The 17157-nt window shown below is 47.0% G+C and overlaps 1 protein-coding gene across 12 annotated transcripts in view; it reads left to right on the top strand.

Moving 5' to 3' along the window:
• Window positions 1-17157, top strand: part of dock9b (dedicator of cytokinesis 9b) — a 356481-nt gene that overhangs the window by 177079 nt on the left and 162245 nt on the right. For all 12 annotated transcript variants that reach the window (XM_038819159.1, XM_038819160.1, XM_038819165.1 and 9 more), the window contains exons 4-5: window positions 8848-8930; window positions 11787-11856. In XM_038819159.1, coding sequence (XP_038675087.1) covers window positions 8848-8930; window positions 11787-11856 — 153 coding nt within the window. The remainder of the gene's footprint in view (window positions 1-8847; window positions 8931-11786; window positions 11857-17157) is intronic.

Raw genomic sequence — 17157 nt, 5'->3', positions numbered from 1 at the left:
TACTTAATAGAGCTTTAAGATGCATAATTTGCTACTCACATCCCAATGGGAAAACGATTGGGATCATTTTGTGTTATTGCTTGGGTGTGGAAGCCGCACAAATTTACCTCTGTTTCCTATCCCGCTTCCCCCCATTGCTCCAACATGCTGAAGGGGATTTGACTAATTGTGTTTCTAATCCTTCTGTGGCTAAGATCAATCAACACAGCTCAGAGCACGAGGAGCTTTTCTCTCCTGCACAGTTCAACATTACAGCTGGGGTTATTATACAGTCTCTGAACCACATGCAGGGTTTGCAAGGCTGACTAACTGAGGATGTTAGTTCACTTGTGAGAGCACAAGTTGGTTTGAAAGCCAAACGTATTGGATCTTTGACTTGAATTGACTTCTAGACTTTTCTGAAGCAAAGGTTGTTTGTTACATACTGGTGGTTTTGTTGGTTTTTGAAAGTAAGGGCAGTTAAAAATGTGACAAGATCAATATAAGTATCGTCTTGCATCTTTGACTTTGTCAATATTTATTTCTGGAACCCACCGCTTCATTCACCTGAGGAAGGAGCAGCGCTCCGAAAGCTAGTGATTCGAAACAAACCTGTTGGACTTTAACCTGGTGTTGTAAGACTTCTCACTAAAATCAATATAATCCCACTTGGAGGAACTGAGCGAACCGTGAAAAGTTCCATGCGCCAGAATTATTTACCAATGTTCAGATATTTATAATAAATAATACGCTAAGCACCGGCCTCAAACAACCCAATATATTGCAATATCTTTCAAACTCTTCAAAAGGGGGTTGTAGAAATTTGCCATTCTTCTCTACAACCGCCTTTGATCCTCCACCAATACATTGTAAATTTTGCACGCGAGGTTGATCGATTTTTTGTCGTTCAAAGATAGTAAAGATTACGGGCCAAAGGGGCTAGCTATATCATAGAATTTAGAGTGCAGAAGGAGGCCATGCGGCCCATCGAGTCTGCACCGGCCCTTGAAAAGAGCACCCTACCCAAGCCCACACCTCCACCCTATCCCTATAACCCAGCAACCCCACCCAACCTTTCTGGACACTTAGGGCAATTTATCATGGCCTAACCTGCACATCTTTGGACTGTGGGAGGAAACCGGAGCACCCAGAGGAAACCCACGCAGATGGAGTTGGATCGCAGATTAGCCATTTTCTCATTGAATGGTGGGACAGGTTGAAAGGGCTGAATGGCCTCCTTCTGTTCCTGGTTTTAGCTACATTCATTTGGAGATGATGGCCAGAATCAGATTCTCTGAAACAGTGTGTTTGGGTGCAGCAGGTACCAGATACTGCCAGTGTGAAATTAATCACAGCACTGTTAAAAAGCTGGTGAAAAACTTCAATCAGCCAGCAGAACAAAAGCAGTAAAATGGTACGCCTGTGTCTCGGATTGACAGTGGTGGCTGGAACTGTTACTTTGAAGAGGCTTCGGCTTTGGTGAAGCTCAGTAACCTGATCTGCTTTTTTTAAAAAGCAGGTTTGTGACATTTGGCAACAGGTGCAGAACATGTTAAGTAACCCTGGCCGGGTCAAAGAGCAAGACGGCTGCAACATTCCGGCATTAATAAACCCAATCAGGTGTTAAAGAGGAACCTCTTTACCCAGGGGATGTAAGGTTAAGTTGATTTGTATGAGGCATGGCTCTGTGAGAAGTGCGAGCCACAAGTCTGCGGACTCGCTCCCCAATTCCAGGACTTGAGCACAAAAATGCAGTCCGCCCGCCGCTCACGGTTCAGCGCTGAGGGAGTGCTGCACGTTTGTAGGGTCCGTCTTTCAAATGAGCCATCAAACTGAGGCATCATCCGCCCCCCTCGGATGGACATAAAAGAATGCCATAGAACTATTTTGAGGAGCAGAGGGGCTCTCCCAGTGTCCTAACCAATATTTATCCCTCAACATCACAAGAAACAGATAATCTGGCCAATGAGAGTTTGTTTTCTTTTTGGAGCTTCCTGTGTTCCAGTTGGCTGCCCTGGTTCTTACATTACAGCAGTGAAATATTTCATTGGGTCGAAAATGCTTTGGGAACACTGGGTTATGAGAGGTGCTATGTAAATGCCAGGATGGTGAGATGAAGTGGGAGGAAGCTCATGTGGAGTATAAGCAGGACGGCCTCACGGCGCCGAGGTCCCAGGTTCGATCCCGGCTCTGGGTCACTGCCCGTGTGGCGTTTGCACATTCTCCCCGCGTCTGCGTGGGTCTCACCCCCACAACCCAAAGATGTGCAGGGTAGGTGGATTGGCCACGCTAAATTGCCTCTTAGTTGGGAAATGTTTTTAAAAATTTGGAGCATAAACACCAGCAGAGACACGATGGGCTGAACGGCCTGCTTCTTTAAACTTTCAACATTTTATGTGAAATAGTTTAGAAAAGAAAAGAGTGGCAACACATACATCAGAAAATATACACGCAGCAACAGTAACTGGAACCCCAATAACAGAAATATCCCCCAGAACAATCCCCCCATCACTAATCCCCTCTCTTTCCCCCCACTAACAACCAACAGTGACCAAATCTTTAAAGGACAAAATGAACGGCCGCCATCTCTGATGAACTCGTTGAGCGATCCGCTCACTGTGAACTTGACCATCTCGGGGTCCAGGAATTCCAGCAAATCACCCAGCTGTGCTTCGGCCGTGGGTGGCGTATACGTCGCCGGGCCAACAGCGATGCGATGCCAAAGCATCCGTTCCCCCCCCATCCTCAACTCTGATAGGTCCATAAGACATAGGAACAGAATTAGGCCATTCGGCCCATCGAGTCAACTCCGCCATTCAATCATGGGTGATAAAAATTAGGCCACATTTGGAATATTTTGTGCGGTTCTGGTCGCCACACGACCAGGAGGACGTGGATGCTTTGGAGAGAGTGCAAAGAAGGTTTACGTTGCCTGGTCTGGCGGGTATGAGGCGAGGTTGAATAAACCCGGATTGCTTACGTTGCGGAGGATGAGGCTGCGGGGAGACCTGATTTAGGTCGACAAAATTACGCAAGGTATAGACAGGGTGAATAGTCAGAAGCTTTTTCCCAGGGTGGAAGACTCAATGACAGGGGACACAGGTCCAAGGTGAGAGGGGGAACATTTAGGGGAGATGTGCGGGATATGTTTTTCACGCAGAGGGTGGTGAGTGCCTGGAACGTGTTACCAGTGGAGGGGGTGGAGGCGGGCACTATCGCAATGTTTAATATGTATCTTGATCGGGGACAGCACGGTGGCACAGTGGTTAGCACTGCTAACTCATGGCACCGAGGTCCCAGGTTCGATCTTAGCTCTGGGTCACTGTGTGGAGTTTGCACATTCTCCCCGTGTCTGCGTGGGTTTCGCCCCCACAACCCAAAGATGTGCAGGGTAGGTGGATTGGCCACGCTAAATTGCCCCTTAATTGGAAAAACTGAATTGGGTACTCTAAATTTAAAAAGATGTATCTTGATCGACACATGAACGGGCGGGGAATGGAAGGATACAGATTGTTTGGGAATTAAGTACAGTAGTAGGTCTACATAAGGAATCTGGATTGTTGCATGCTTGGTGGGCTGAAGGGCCTGTTCCTGTGCTGTAATGTTCTTTGTATATGTTTCTCAACTCCATTCTTGTTCGACACCCCAAATACAGCAACTAACGGACAGGGCTCAAAATCAATATTCAGGATTGGCAAAACGGGATTGAAAATGGACCCCCAAAAACCCACCAGCTTGGGACATAACCAGATCGTGTATGTATGGTGAGCAAGCCCTCCCAAGTACCGCTCACACTTATCCTCGACCCCCTCAATACACCGACTCATCTGGCCCTGGTGAGGTGCGGCCTAAATGCCACCTTTAGCTGTATCAAGGTTAACCTCGTACAGGATGACGTAGCATCCACCCCACCCGTGGAGCCTCGCTCCACACCTCCTCCTCCAAAATGGGACCCAACGTTTCCTCCCACCCGGCCTTCACCCCCTCCACTGAAACCTGCTCCTCCATGATCCGCCCATATATCCCAGATGTGCCTCCCTCCTCCGACCCCGCACACGAGAGTATCCATTCCAGCAAGGTGGACAGCGGTACCTCCGGGAAAGTCGGAAATGCCGCCGAACAAACTCCCGCACCTGGGAATATCTGAATCTATCCGCCCCAACCCCCAAGCTCTGCTTTCTCCTTAACTTGAATGGCCTGTTCCTGTTCTGTCGATTCTGCGTAAAGTTAACGTACAACAGCACGGACATGCTCCCGTTCATGTGAAGTGCCGTCTTTCTGCAAGGCCAGGCTGCAGAGTGAAGAATAGTTTCTTCCGTCTTGCATTTTTTATGAATTGCCTGCTGTTTCTCTAAAAGGAGATCATTGTTCGACTTTCCAATGTAATGACTTATCTGAAACAATTGGTCGTCTGTTTTTGATTTAGATATTTGCTAGGTTTCTAACAATTGGAGAAGCAGTAGCTTATCTGAAGAGATAGTATCATTGTTACGTTTCGCTAGCTGGGCTTAGATTAAATCCTTGCTCAGTCAACAGGCCCAAATCTTTTCAAGCAAGTTTGTTTTTCCTGAGGGTTTTGTGTGGCTAACTGGACAGTGCGTGTGCACAGACCTCAGCACTAGAGAGTGGAGGAGGGGCTGGGGAGTGGAGGAGGGGCTAGAGAGTGGAGGAGGGGCTGGGGAGTGGAGGATGGGCTAGAGAGTGGAGGATGGGCTAGAGAGTGGAGGAGGGGCTAGAGAGTGGAGGAGGGGCTGGGGAGTGGAGGATGGGCTAGAGAGTGGAGGATGGGCTAGAGAGTGGAGGATGGGCTAGAGAGTGGAGGAGGGGCTAGAGAATGGAGGAGGGGCTGTGGAGGAGGGGCTGGGGAGGGGGGGGGCTGGGGAGTGGAGGAGGGGCTGCTGGAGAATGGAGGAGGGGCTGCTGAGGAATGGAGGAGGGGCTGGGGAATGGAGGAGGGGCTGCTGGGGAATGGAGGAGGGGCTGCTGAGGAATGGAGGAGGGGCTGGGGAATGGAGGAGGGGCTGCTGGGGAATGGAGGAGGGGCTGCTGGGGAATGGAGGAGGGGCTGGGGAATGAAGGAGGGGCTGCTGGGGAATGGAGGAGGGGCTGGGGAATGGAGGAGGGGCTGCTGGGGATTGGAGGAGGGGCTGGGGAGTGGAGATGGGGCTGCTGGGGAGCGGAGGAGGGGCTGGGGAGGGGAGGAGGGGCTGGGGAGGGGAGGAGGGGCTGGGGAATGGAGGAGCTGCGATTGTTCTCCTTAAGAGCAGAGAAAGTTTTTAAAAATAAATTTAGAGTACCCAATTCATTTTTTCCAATTAAGGGGCAATTTAGCGTGGTCAATCCACCTGCACTGCACATATGAAGTGTAATAAGGGGCTGGTTTAGCTCACTGGGCTAAATCGCTGGCTTTTAAAGCAGACCAAGCAGGCCAGCAGCACGGTTCGATTCCCGTACCAGCCTCCCCGAACAGGCGCCGAAATGTGGCGACTAGGGGCTTTTCACAGTAACTTCATTGAAGCCTACTCGTGACAATAAGCGATTTTCATTTTCATTTCATTTCATCTTTGGGTTTGAGGGGGCGAAATCCACGCAAAGACGGGGAGAATGTACAAACTCCGCACAGACAGTGACCCAGAGAGTCGTGATCGAACCCGGATCCTCGGCGCCGTGAGGCAGCAGTGCTAACCCACTGCGCCACCGTGCTGCCCTCTAGAGCAGGGAAAGTTAAGGGGAGATTATTCAGAAGCGTTCAAAATTCGGAAAGGTTTTGACAAGAGTAAATAAGAAGAAAGTGTTTCCATTGACAGGCGGGTCGGTAACTAAGGGGACGCAGGAATAAACGAGCCAGACAGGAGATGAGAAATATTTTTACGTGGAGAGTAGATGCGATCAGGACTGCGCAGCCCATACCGGCTGTCGAATCAGATCCAGTGGTAACTTCCAAAAGGGAATTGGATCAATACTTGAAAAGGAGAGATTAGCAGGGAAAAAAGTACAGGGAGGATAGACAAATCTGATGGTGCAGGCTTGATGGGTTGGTACAAGCATGATGGGCTGAATGGCCTCCTTCTCTGCTGTGCGATACTCTGATGTGACTTGACGTGATTCCAGAGAGGAGCATGGTCACTTTGTGCACAGAAATAATGATTGTGTATAAGCTGTGACTTAAGTATTGAAATGGTTTACTGTGCACCTTTTTTAGCATATACTGGCGTAGTCATTTAGTCCTTGGGTGAAACCATATTGGGTGAGAAGACATTGCAGGTGTATGGGGAAAGAGTGGGACTAACTGGATTGCTGTTCAAAAGAGTCAGCCTAGACTTTTAATTTATTCTTTCCCAGGATGTGAGCATCGCTGGCTTGGCCAGTGTTTGTTGCCCATCCCTAATTGTCCTTGGGGAAAATGGTGTTGAACTTCCCTTTTGAACCACTGCAGTGGAATGAGGAACTTGTCGTATGAGGAATGTTTGAGGATTCTGGGTCTGTACTCGTTGGAGTTTAGAAGGATGGGGGGGGGGGGATCTTATTGAAACTTACAAGATACCGTGAGGCCTGGATAGAGTGGACGTGGAGAGGATGTTTCCACTTGTAGGAAAAACTAGAAGCAGAGGACACAATCTCAGACTAAAGGGACGATCCTTTAAAATTGAGATGAGGGGGAATTTCTTCAGCCAGAGGGTGGTGAATCAGTGGAACTCTTTGCCGCAGAAGGCTGTGGAGGCCAATTCATTGAGTGTCTTTAAGACAGAGATAGATAGGTTCTTGATTAATAAGGGGTTATGGGGAGAAGGCAGGAGAATGGGGATGAGAAACATATCAGCCATGATTGAATGGCGGAGCAGATTCGATGGGCCGAGTGGCCTAATTCTGCTCCTATATCTTATGGTCTTATGTGGTGTAGGTGCACCCACAGTGTTGTCACAGAGGGTGTTCCAGGATTCTGACCCAGCGACAGTGAAAGAACGGAGATATATTTCCAAATCAGGATGGCTTGTATCTTGGAAGGGAACTTCAAGGTGGTGGCTTTCCCATGTGTCTACTGTTAGAGGTTGTGGGATTGGAAGGTGCTGTCAAAGGAGCCTTGGTGAGTTGCTGCAGCGCATCTTGTAGATGGTACACACGGCTGCCACTGTGCATCGGTGGCAGAGAGGGTGAATGTTGAAGGTGGTGGAGGGGATGTCAATCAAGCGGGGCTGCTTTGTCCCGAATGGTGTTCAGCATCTTGAGTGTTGTTGGAGCTACACTCATCCAGGCAAGTGAAGAGTTTTACAAAGTGTGAGTTACTATTATGACTAAGAACTAGAGTGTTGTGACCAGTTTTGATCACCAGACATTAGGAAGGATGTGAGGGTCCTTGAGAAGGTGCAGAGGAGATTTACTAGAATGGCTCCAGAGATGAGGGATTTTAGTTGCAAGGTTAGGGTGGAGAAGCTGGGTTTGTTCCCCCTGGAGCAAAGGAGGTTGAAGGGAGATCTGATAGAGGTGTATAAGATGATGACAGATTTGAATAAGGTAGGCAAAGAAAAGCTATTCCCATTAGCTCATGCCACGAGAATCAGGGGACACCAATTTAAGCTTTTGGTTGAAAGATGCAGAGGAGATTGTTTTGAGAGGTAATTACCTGGAGCACGCTGCCTCGGAGGTGGCAACAGAGATGATCAAAGGTTTGATCATAGGAAACAGATGGCTACTTTTGGGAAATAAACTTAGAGGGATAGAGTGAGGGAGTGGGACAGACTGGATTACACCATAGAGAGCTGACATGGACTTGAGGGGCCAAATGGCCTCATTCTGAGGTCCTAAATCTAGGCAAATGACCAGAACATGTGAGTATTTGTTACTCTAAATATAAACCACGCTGAACCCCTCGATTTAGATTCCAGCCTGTAATTCCTCCCGTGTATCTGGTATTTGTACACAACCCCGGACCGCTCAATTAGATTCTATTCTGCAACTCACTCCCGGGTATTTGTTATTCTCTGAAGAGTAACAAATACCCAGGAGTGAGTTATAGACCTTGCTCCTTGCCTGAGGTGTGGTGATCCTCCGATTAAATCACCAGCAGTCAGCTCTTCCCCCATCAAAGGAGAAAAAAAGCCTTTGGTCATCTGGGACTATGGCGACTTTACTATCAGTAAGTGCATCGCTAATTGCGAATGTGATGAAAGAGATCGGGACAAGGATAACAGACTTCCCGTTTTTAGATAAAAGCAAATTACTGCGGATGCCGGAAACTGAAAGAAAAACAGAAAATACTGAACAACCTCGGCAGGTCTGACAGCATCTGTGGAGAGAGAAGGGAGCTAACGTTTCGAGTCTGGGTGACTCTTTGTAATCTTTGTCCTGTTTTTAGTGCTGCTTCATTGTTTGTGGAGCCGTTTTGTGCAAATAGGAATTTCTGTCGTCAGTGAATTCTGCCAGTTCATCCTCTGCTCGATTTGTCCCAACTTATTTGTCAGAAGTCGGTCAGTCCACAGGAATTTCTGTAGGTACAGAGAGACCTTGGAGTTGGGTTTTACACAATATTTGGATGCTTCTCACAGGCACTTAGTTGAAAATCAAAATGGGTTGAATGTTGTTTTCTTAACGCACTCGGCTTTTCAAGATTCTGGCTTTGCGAAGGTGCTGTTGAGACCAACAGTATTTTCACTTTTTTTACGACTGATAAATAGTTAGGGTTGTTAACTACATGAGATAGGGGGGGGGGAAAGGAATGGAAGGATATGCTGATGGGGTGAGATGAAGTGGGTAGAGAGGAGTCTGGTGTCGAGCAGGAATACAGCAGGGACCAGTTGGGCCGAATGGCCTGTTTCCATGCTGTAAATTCATACACAGCGATATTCAGCATTGCCGCCTTCTTCTTTTCAGTGCATCAAGACCTACAACACTGATTGGCATCTCGTCCACTTCAAGTATGAAGATTACTCAGGGGATTTCAGGCAACTGGCAAAGTGAGTGAGTTCATTTCTTGGTCTACTTTTTGAAGTGAAATCTTTTTAACTTTCAAAAAGCGAGTCTCACCTTCACCGCTGCGTTTAAATGCCATCGGTTTAAGTGAAACCTCCCATTTTGTATCCTATCTAACATCATGGATTAGTGGTTTACAAATAGCTGAAGAACTTTGTCATTGTAGTGCGCTAAATTCTTGTGATTAATGCACAACGTTTTGCTAAATAATAGTTGCCCATATGTGACTCTCTTAACGTTTTACTGACTCCCTGTGTCACTTCTCATCCTACTTCAGTTTGTTTGCTACTGAAGCCTTTCTCCATGTCTTTCTTACCTCTCGAACTGACTATTCGCAGTGGTTAGCACTGTAGCTTCACAGCGCTGGAGACCTGGGTTCGATTCCCAGGCTTGAGTCACTGTCTGTGTGGAATTGCAGCCCCCCCCCCCCCCCCCCCCCCCCCCCCCCGCATCTGTGTGGGTTTCCTCCGGGTTTCCTCCCACAGTCCAAAGATGTGCAGGTTAGGTGGATTGGCCGTGATAACTTGCCCTTAGAGTCCAAAATTGCCCTTATTGTTGGGTGGAGTTACTGGGTTATGGGGATAGGGTGGAGGTGTTGACCTTGGGTAGGGTGCTCTTTCCAAGAGCTGGTGCAGACTTGATGGGCCGAATGGCCTCCTTCTGCACTGTAAATTCTATGATAATCTATGAGTCTGCACATTCAGCGTGTGTTTCCTCCGGGTGCTCCGGTTTCCTCCCACAAGTCCCGAAAGACGCTCTGTTTGGTGAATTGGACATTCTGAATTCTCCCTCCGTGTACCCGAACAGGCACCGGAATGTGGCGACTAGGGGCTTTTCACAGTAACTTCATTGCAGTGGTAATGTAAGCCTACTTGTGACAATAATAAAGATTATTATTATTATTATTCCAGTGACCTCCTGGCTAGCCTCCCACGTTCTACCCTCCATAAACTTGAACTCGCACCAAACCCCTCTTTTTCCTTCTTTAAGCGGATCATTGACCTCTTTGACCGAGCAGCCCTAATATTTACAAGTGGCTCGTGTCAGAATTTTTGAGGGAATTCGGTGAAGTGTCTTGGGACGTTTTACTTTGTTAAAGCTGCTATATAAATGCCAGTTGTTGTTATTAACTTAGACTCGCTCCTCTCGAAGGTTTTCACTTTAGTTCTAAGTCCAGACGATGATCGTTTGTCAAAGGAAAGTGGGAACTGATTGGATACTCAAATCTGCTTTAAGTTGCACATTGTGTTAACTGCTAATGTTGCTCATCAATGAAATCAGTTAACAGTTCACATGCTCCGTGATCTGTAATCTGAATTTTACTCGCAATCCTACTCTTTATCACTAAAAGGACATTGTTTATGTCGTGTCACCATTTAAGAGCTCTTAAATTAAAAATAATTCTAAAATCAATAAATAAGGCAACACGGTGGCCTAGTGGTTAGCACAGCTGCCTCACGGCGCTGAGGTCCCAGGTTCGATCCCGGCTCTGGGTCACTGTCCGTGTGGAGTTTGCACATTCTCCCCCAGTCTGCGTGGGTTTCGCCCCCACAACCCTAAAATGTGCAGAGTAGATGGATTGGCCACGCTAAATTGCCCCTTAATTGGAAAAAATAATTGGGTAATCTAAATTTTAAAAAAAAGTCAATAAATAAATGAATTCACAGTTTAATAATTTAAAAGTCACACCTCAACATTGTGAAACTATCCACCAGACTTTAAGAAATTCAGTGGGAAATGTTCACTGAATTTATCTTTTGTGGAACTTCTGAGGGTGGGATTTTCCTCCCGTTCCTACCGATGGAATCTTCTGGTCTCACTGACGGACCCCCCACTCCCCCACCCTGCAGCAGGTTCCCAGGTGGCTGGGTGGACGGACTACACAAACTGCCCAGAATATGGCAGGTCGGGAAGATCCCATAGCGGCTAATGGCCTCCACCACTGGAAAACATGCAGAAGGAGGCCATTCGGCCCATTGTGTCTGCGCCGGCCCTCTGAATGACCACCCTACGTAGGCCCCACCCTATCCCCCTAACCCCACTAACCGGCACATCTTTGAACTGTGGGAGGAAACCGGAGCACCCGGAGGAGCCCCACGCAGACATGGGGAGAACGTGCAGACGCCACACAGACAGTCAGCCAAAACCGAAATTGAACCCGGTCCCTGGCGCTGTGAGGCAGCAGTGCTAACCACTGTGCTGAAAACGGTTCGCCCCACTGACCGCCCAATATTTATCCTCAATCAACATCAATAAAATAGACAATCTGGTCATCCTCAGATTGCTGATTGCATGTTAGCTGCTGTGTTTCCCACGTTGTTACAATGACTACACTTCAAAAGTACTGCATTAGCTGGAATGCATTGTGGGATGTCACAAAGTGGTGGAAAGCGCTATATAAATGCAATCCCCCCCCCCCCCCCAAAGTGTGACTGCAGGTTTGCAGGGTAGCACAGTAGTTATCACTGTTGCTTCACAGCTTCAGGGTCCCATGTTCGATTCCCGGCTTGGGTCACTGTCTGTGCGGAGTCTGCACGTTCTCCCCGTGTCTGCATGGGTTTCCTCCGGGTGCTCCGGTTTCCTCCCACAGTCCCGAAAGACGTGCTGTTAGGTGAATTGGACATTCTGAATTCTCCCTCAGTGTACCCGAACAGGCGCCGGAGTGTGGAGACTAGGGGATTTTCACTGTAACTTCATTGCAGTGTTAATGTCAGCCTAATTGTGACATTAATAAAGAGTGTTATTATTATTATTATAACCAACTATGGATTTTGAAGACAATTCATTGCTTCCATACCTGCTGGATTACACTGAGTTTCCTTTTGTTTATTTCCCAACAGCAAAGCTCCAAGACCAGAGAAGCTGCCGGTCCATGTTTTTGAAGTTGACGAAGATGTGGACAAAGATGAGGTAGTGGTTATTTATTCTCCTGCTTCACTTGTACCAGATTGATTTGGGAAGGTCTGAAGTGAATTACAATTCCACCTCCTCCCCGACAACTCCCCTTGAAGTTCATCTTAATTTCCATCCAAACCATTAAATTACTGCTAAAATAAAATGGTAATTCTGCAAACGCTGGGATCTGAAACAAAAGCAGCAGCATGCTGGGAAAACTCTTCAGTCTGGCAGCATCCAGAGAGAGAGAAAATGGAGTTAACGTTTCGAGCCTGCGTTTCAGAGCTCAGAGTCGTACGGACTCGAGCCGGATGTTTGTCTCTCAGATGCTGCCCACTTCTCATGAGCGTTGAGAATTCTTTTCCAAAGAGAACAGTGGAGGCCGGGCTATTGAATATATTCACAGCTGAGTCAGGTTTTTATGGGTTATTGGGTTATTGGGGGGGGGGGGGGGGGGGGGGGGGGGGGCAAGAGGAGAGTGGGGTTAAGGCCCCGATCTGATCAGCCATGATAGTATTGAAGGCTTGAGGGGCGGAATGGCCCACTGCTTATTACTATTACTTGTGATCTTACAAAGAACGCTCCTGGTGTGTCCGTTAATATTCTGAATTTGCCATCCAGTTCATACTGCGTGCAGCATTCAGATTCCGTTCTTGAGGCGCAAGTTCCGGCGCATTGATGTTGGAATTGATTTTCAATCTGCAACAGAAAAACATTTCTTGCATTTATATATAACTGCAAACATCCTGGAGGAAATGAGAGAAATGTTTCGCTAAATAGTTTTGAAAGTATTGGCCGTATTTCATGTACTGTGAATTCACTTCTGATCAGTCTTGCATCATGTACTGATGTTTCCATAATTTAACGCGGTGTGATTATTGGAGTTCCGTTGAGCCCAGGGCACGCTCCTTAAAGGCTGGCCCAGCCACATCCTGTGAATGAATTTTTGAAAATCCAGTGATCTTGGAAAGGGTGCAGTGAAGATTCACCAGAATGAAAGGGGATTAGTCTTCACAATGTTGCGTGGATTGGACGCTTATTGGCGTTTAGAGGATTTAGAGATGGTCTTATTGAACCTTGTAAGATTCTGAGGGGCCTTAATTGGGTAAATGCTGAGAAGAGGTCCCCCCCCCCCCCCCCCCCCCCCCCCACCCCACCCTCTCCCTCACTCATGTGGGATCTAAAATTTAGAGGCACAGTTTCAAAGTGGAGCATCTCCAGTGTAAGGTGGAGTTAGGAAGGACATCTCTCAGAGACTCATGAGCGTTGAGAATTCTTTTCCAAAGAGAACAGTGGAGGCCGGGCTATTGAATATATTCACGGCTGAGTCAGGTTTTTAAGGGTTATTGGGGGGCAAGAGGAGAGTGGGGTTAAGGCCCCGATCTGATCAGCCATGATAGTATTGAAGGCTTGAGGGGCGGAATGGCCCACTGCTTATTACAATTACTTGTGATCTTACAAATGTCCCAGCATAGGGCAGCACGGTGGCACAGTGGTTAGCACTGCTGCCTCATGGCGCTGAGGACCCGGATTCGAATCCCGGCCCTGGGTCACTGTCCGTGTGGAGTTTGCACATTCTCCCCGTGTCTGCGTGGGTTTCACCCCCACAACCCAAAGATGTGCAGGGTAGGTGGATTGGCCACGCTAAATTGCCCCCTAATTGGGAAAGAATAATTGGGTATTCTAAATTTATTTTTTAAAAACTGTGAAGGGCTTTTATTGAGTAAATAAACAGAAATCTGTGTCCCACTGGAGGGTAGGCTGATGTCCAGAGGACGCTGATTTAAGGTGATTCACACAAGGACCAGAGGGGAACTCGCACTGTGAGTTGTTGTGATCAGGAATGCTGCTGAAAGGATAATAGAAGCAGATTCAATAGTGACTTTCATTGGGAATTGGGCAGAGAAGTGTAAAGGGAAAGTAAATTACAGGGATTGGCACTAATTAGATGTCACTTTCAAAGAACCAGCATAGACACGCGATGGGCAGAATTACGTCCTCCTCGGTTGTCAGATTCCATGGTTTAATTGACATGGAAGCAGGAGTAGGCCATTCAGCCCATCCAGCCTGCTCCACCACTCAGTCCGATTATGACTGATCTGATTGCGGCCGCACTACGTTTCCTGACTGCCCCCCACAATTCTCCCTCGTTGATCAAAAATCCATCTAACTCAGCCTTGACTGTGTTCAATGACCCATCCTCCACTGCTCTCTGGGGGAGAAGATTTTCAAAGATTTGTGATCCTCCGAGCAGAAACTCCCACTGATCTCCATCTTAAATGAGAGACTGCTCCCCCCCCCCCCCCCCCCCCCCCCCCCCCCCCCCCCCCCCCGAAACACGCCCTTGGTTCTAGTTTCCCCCACCGAGAAAATATCCTCAGCATCCACCCTGAGCGGCATGATAACACAATGGATAGCATTGTTGCTTCACAGCGCAGGGACCCGGATTTGATTCCTGGCTTGGGTCACTGTCTGTGCGGAGTCTGCACGTTCTCCCCGTGTCTGTGTGGGTTTGCTCCGGGTGCTCCGGTTTCCTCCCACAAGTCCCGCAAAGACGTGCTTATTGGGTACTTTGGACATTCCGAATTCTCCCTCTGTGTACCCGAGCAGGCACCGGAGTGCGGTGACTAGGGGATTTTTACAGTAACTTAATTGCAGTGTTAATATAAGCCTACTTGTGACAAATAAAGATTATTATTAAGTCCTCTTTAGAATCTTCTAAACTCCAATAAGTATGGCCCTGACCTGCTTAATCTTTCCACTTAAGACAAACCCTTCATCTCCAAAGCTAGCCTGGTGAACCTTCCCTGAATTGCTTCCAATGCAAGCAAATCCGTCTTTAATTAAGGAGAACAAAACAATGTGCAGTCCCGCAGGCTTGGAAAAAAGCAATGTCCTTATTATTTTGAGTAGAGTCATAAGATTAATTGCAGACTAGCTGGTTCCTTCAGGACAAGAGAAATTCAAGGATTAATGAATGGCTGTCAGACTTCATCTACTACAATAGTTCCCCATCATGGGCGTAAAATTGGGAACTCCAGCAGGGAGCAGGGCAGAATGTTGGCCCAGCTCTGTGGCTGCCTTCCACCATTGTTTTGTTGGAAACACCGCCGTCTCTTATTTTAGAGTTGGAAACCAGGGGCCGAGTCTCATTGTGATAAGAATTTTTAATGATTCCAATCAGCCGTGCTTTAACGTTCTTGATTTGGTTTAGCTCACTCCTGATTGTTGCTGAAGATTTTCATCTTGCACGATCAAGATCAACACAAGAATGCTAAAGTTCAAATGGTCACAACTGCAGGGGAAAAGGGTGCTGATTGGCTGGCATGTTGGCTTTCCGGAATGTCACGATGGAAAAAACAATGGGGAATGATCGACTTCTCAAGCTGTTAAGTAATGGGTTAAGTGACATTGCAATTAGTTGTCTCATTTATGTTAAGTGTCCAATAATTGACACTGATATGTAAAGGGGCTTCAGGTGGCCTCTGGGTCTGGTGATGTGTAGAGTTTTGTGCAGAGTCTCTTGGAAGAAATAAAAGTGTGTTGGTGAAAAGGAACAGAACTTTTGTCTCTTCATACCACAGCATCTAATACGTCTAACACAAACTTCCAGGAATTAAAAGAATCCAGGCCAATTGGTGAGGCAGAATCCAAGATAAGGGCTTCTCTTTATTGATTTGTTTAGTCTCGCAGTTAGTGTCCCAGCTAGCCTCAATTTATATGCTCTTTTAATAAAACAAATAGTCAATAAAATAATAAAAGCAATAAAATAAAAGGAGGCGACAGTGGCTGTTGGGACACTGTAACAAAAATCAGACTTTGAAAGGAAACTTAATCAAACACAAATATCATTCCAGGGGCTGATGATGCACTTCAGCTCCCCAATTTGTAATCCTTTGATAAAGTAAAGTTCAATGAATTAAACAGAAGTCAATAAATTAAACAAAATCTTCCCTATTTATCTGTGCTCAGAAATGATTAATGCCGGGCAGCAAGGTGGCACGTGCTGCCTCACGGCGCAGAGGTCCCAGGTTCAATCCCGGCTCTGGGTCACTGTCCGTGTGGAGTTTGCACATTCTCCCCGTGTTTGCGTGGGTCTCACCCCACAAACCAAAGATGTGCAGGGTAGGTGGATTGGCCACGCTAAATTGCCCCTTAATTGGAAAAAAATGAATTGGGCACTCTGAAATGTATTGACAAAAATAAATAATTAATGCCCAACCCTGTTTCTCTTAACCGTAACAATGCAATTGACTTTATAATAATGTAATTGATGGTAACAAACAGTGACCATGTAATTGATGATGTGGAGACCAGGTTAAAGTCCAACAGGTTTATTTGAAATCACTAGCTTTCGAAGCACTGCTCCTTCCTCAGGTGAAGTGATAAGGATTAGCGGTCCTGATGAAGGAGCAGTGCTCCGAGAGCTTGTGGCTTCAAATAAACCCGTTGGACATGTGATTGATATAAGACATTGGCACTGGGTAATGAAAAAAGGACCTATGTTGAAAGTATTAGTTAGGGTGTTAGGGTTACACTTATTGAAGTGTCTGTTCTGGTACAGGTTTATTGGATAACGGCCAGGATAATCAGTGCCTGAAAAAGAGGAAAAAATCCCTGCTGATGTCATGTAATTAGGCTCCACTTCGCTATAAAATAAAAATTTTCATTGGTTGGCTAATCTCCTATCTCTTAAATCGCCAACCCCTGTTCCTGTGTCTAACGTTGTCCAGAGTAACGTGCCCAACATCTGAGTTTTGAGTGGATCAGGCACTTTGCCTTTGCAAATAAACGTTAAACACAATACGCCTTTTATTGAATATACCAAAATGAAGGAATAATCAGTTTGCCTTTAAAAATGCTGAAGTCAAACGGGCACTTTGATCGTCTGCCAATCTTGTGTTGGCTGAGTTTGTAAGATTAGTCACAGAGTAGAAGTTGGGGAACCACGATAACTGGAATTGAAATCTGCAATGCTTTGTCGACGGATTGATTTTCCGCAATTAAACACATGAAATGCGAAAAGGATTCGCTTTAATGCGAGAATGTTTGTAGGAACGTGAGACATGGTTGACTCCAGCAGCGATGCCCTTTCACTCAGTAACTCCCTGTCCTGGGGGCGGCACGATGGCACAATGGTTAGCATTGCTGCCTACGGCGCTGAGGTCCCAGGTTCGATCCCGGCTCTGGGTCACTGTCTGTGTGGAGTTTGCACATTCTCCCCGTGTCTGCGTGGGTTTCACCCCCACAACCCAAAGATGTGCAGGTTAGGTGGATTGGCCGCGATAAATTGCCCCTTAATTGGAAAAAATTAAT

The sequence above is a fragment of the Scyliorhinus canicula genome, chromosome 14, assembly GCF_902713615.1.
Source record: "Scyliorhinus canicula chromosome 14, sScyCan1.1, whole genome shotgun sequence".
In the NCBI taxonomy this organism is placed as follows: domain Eukaryota; kingdom Metazoa; phylum Chordata; class Chondrichthyes; order Carcharhiniformes; family Scyliorhinidae; genus Scyliorhinus; species Scyliorhinus canicula.
Note: the sequence above shows the minus strand (reverse complement) of the source record. Positions and strands in the feature narration are given on the sequence as shown.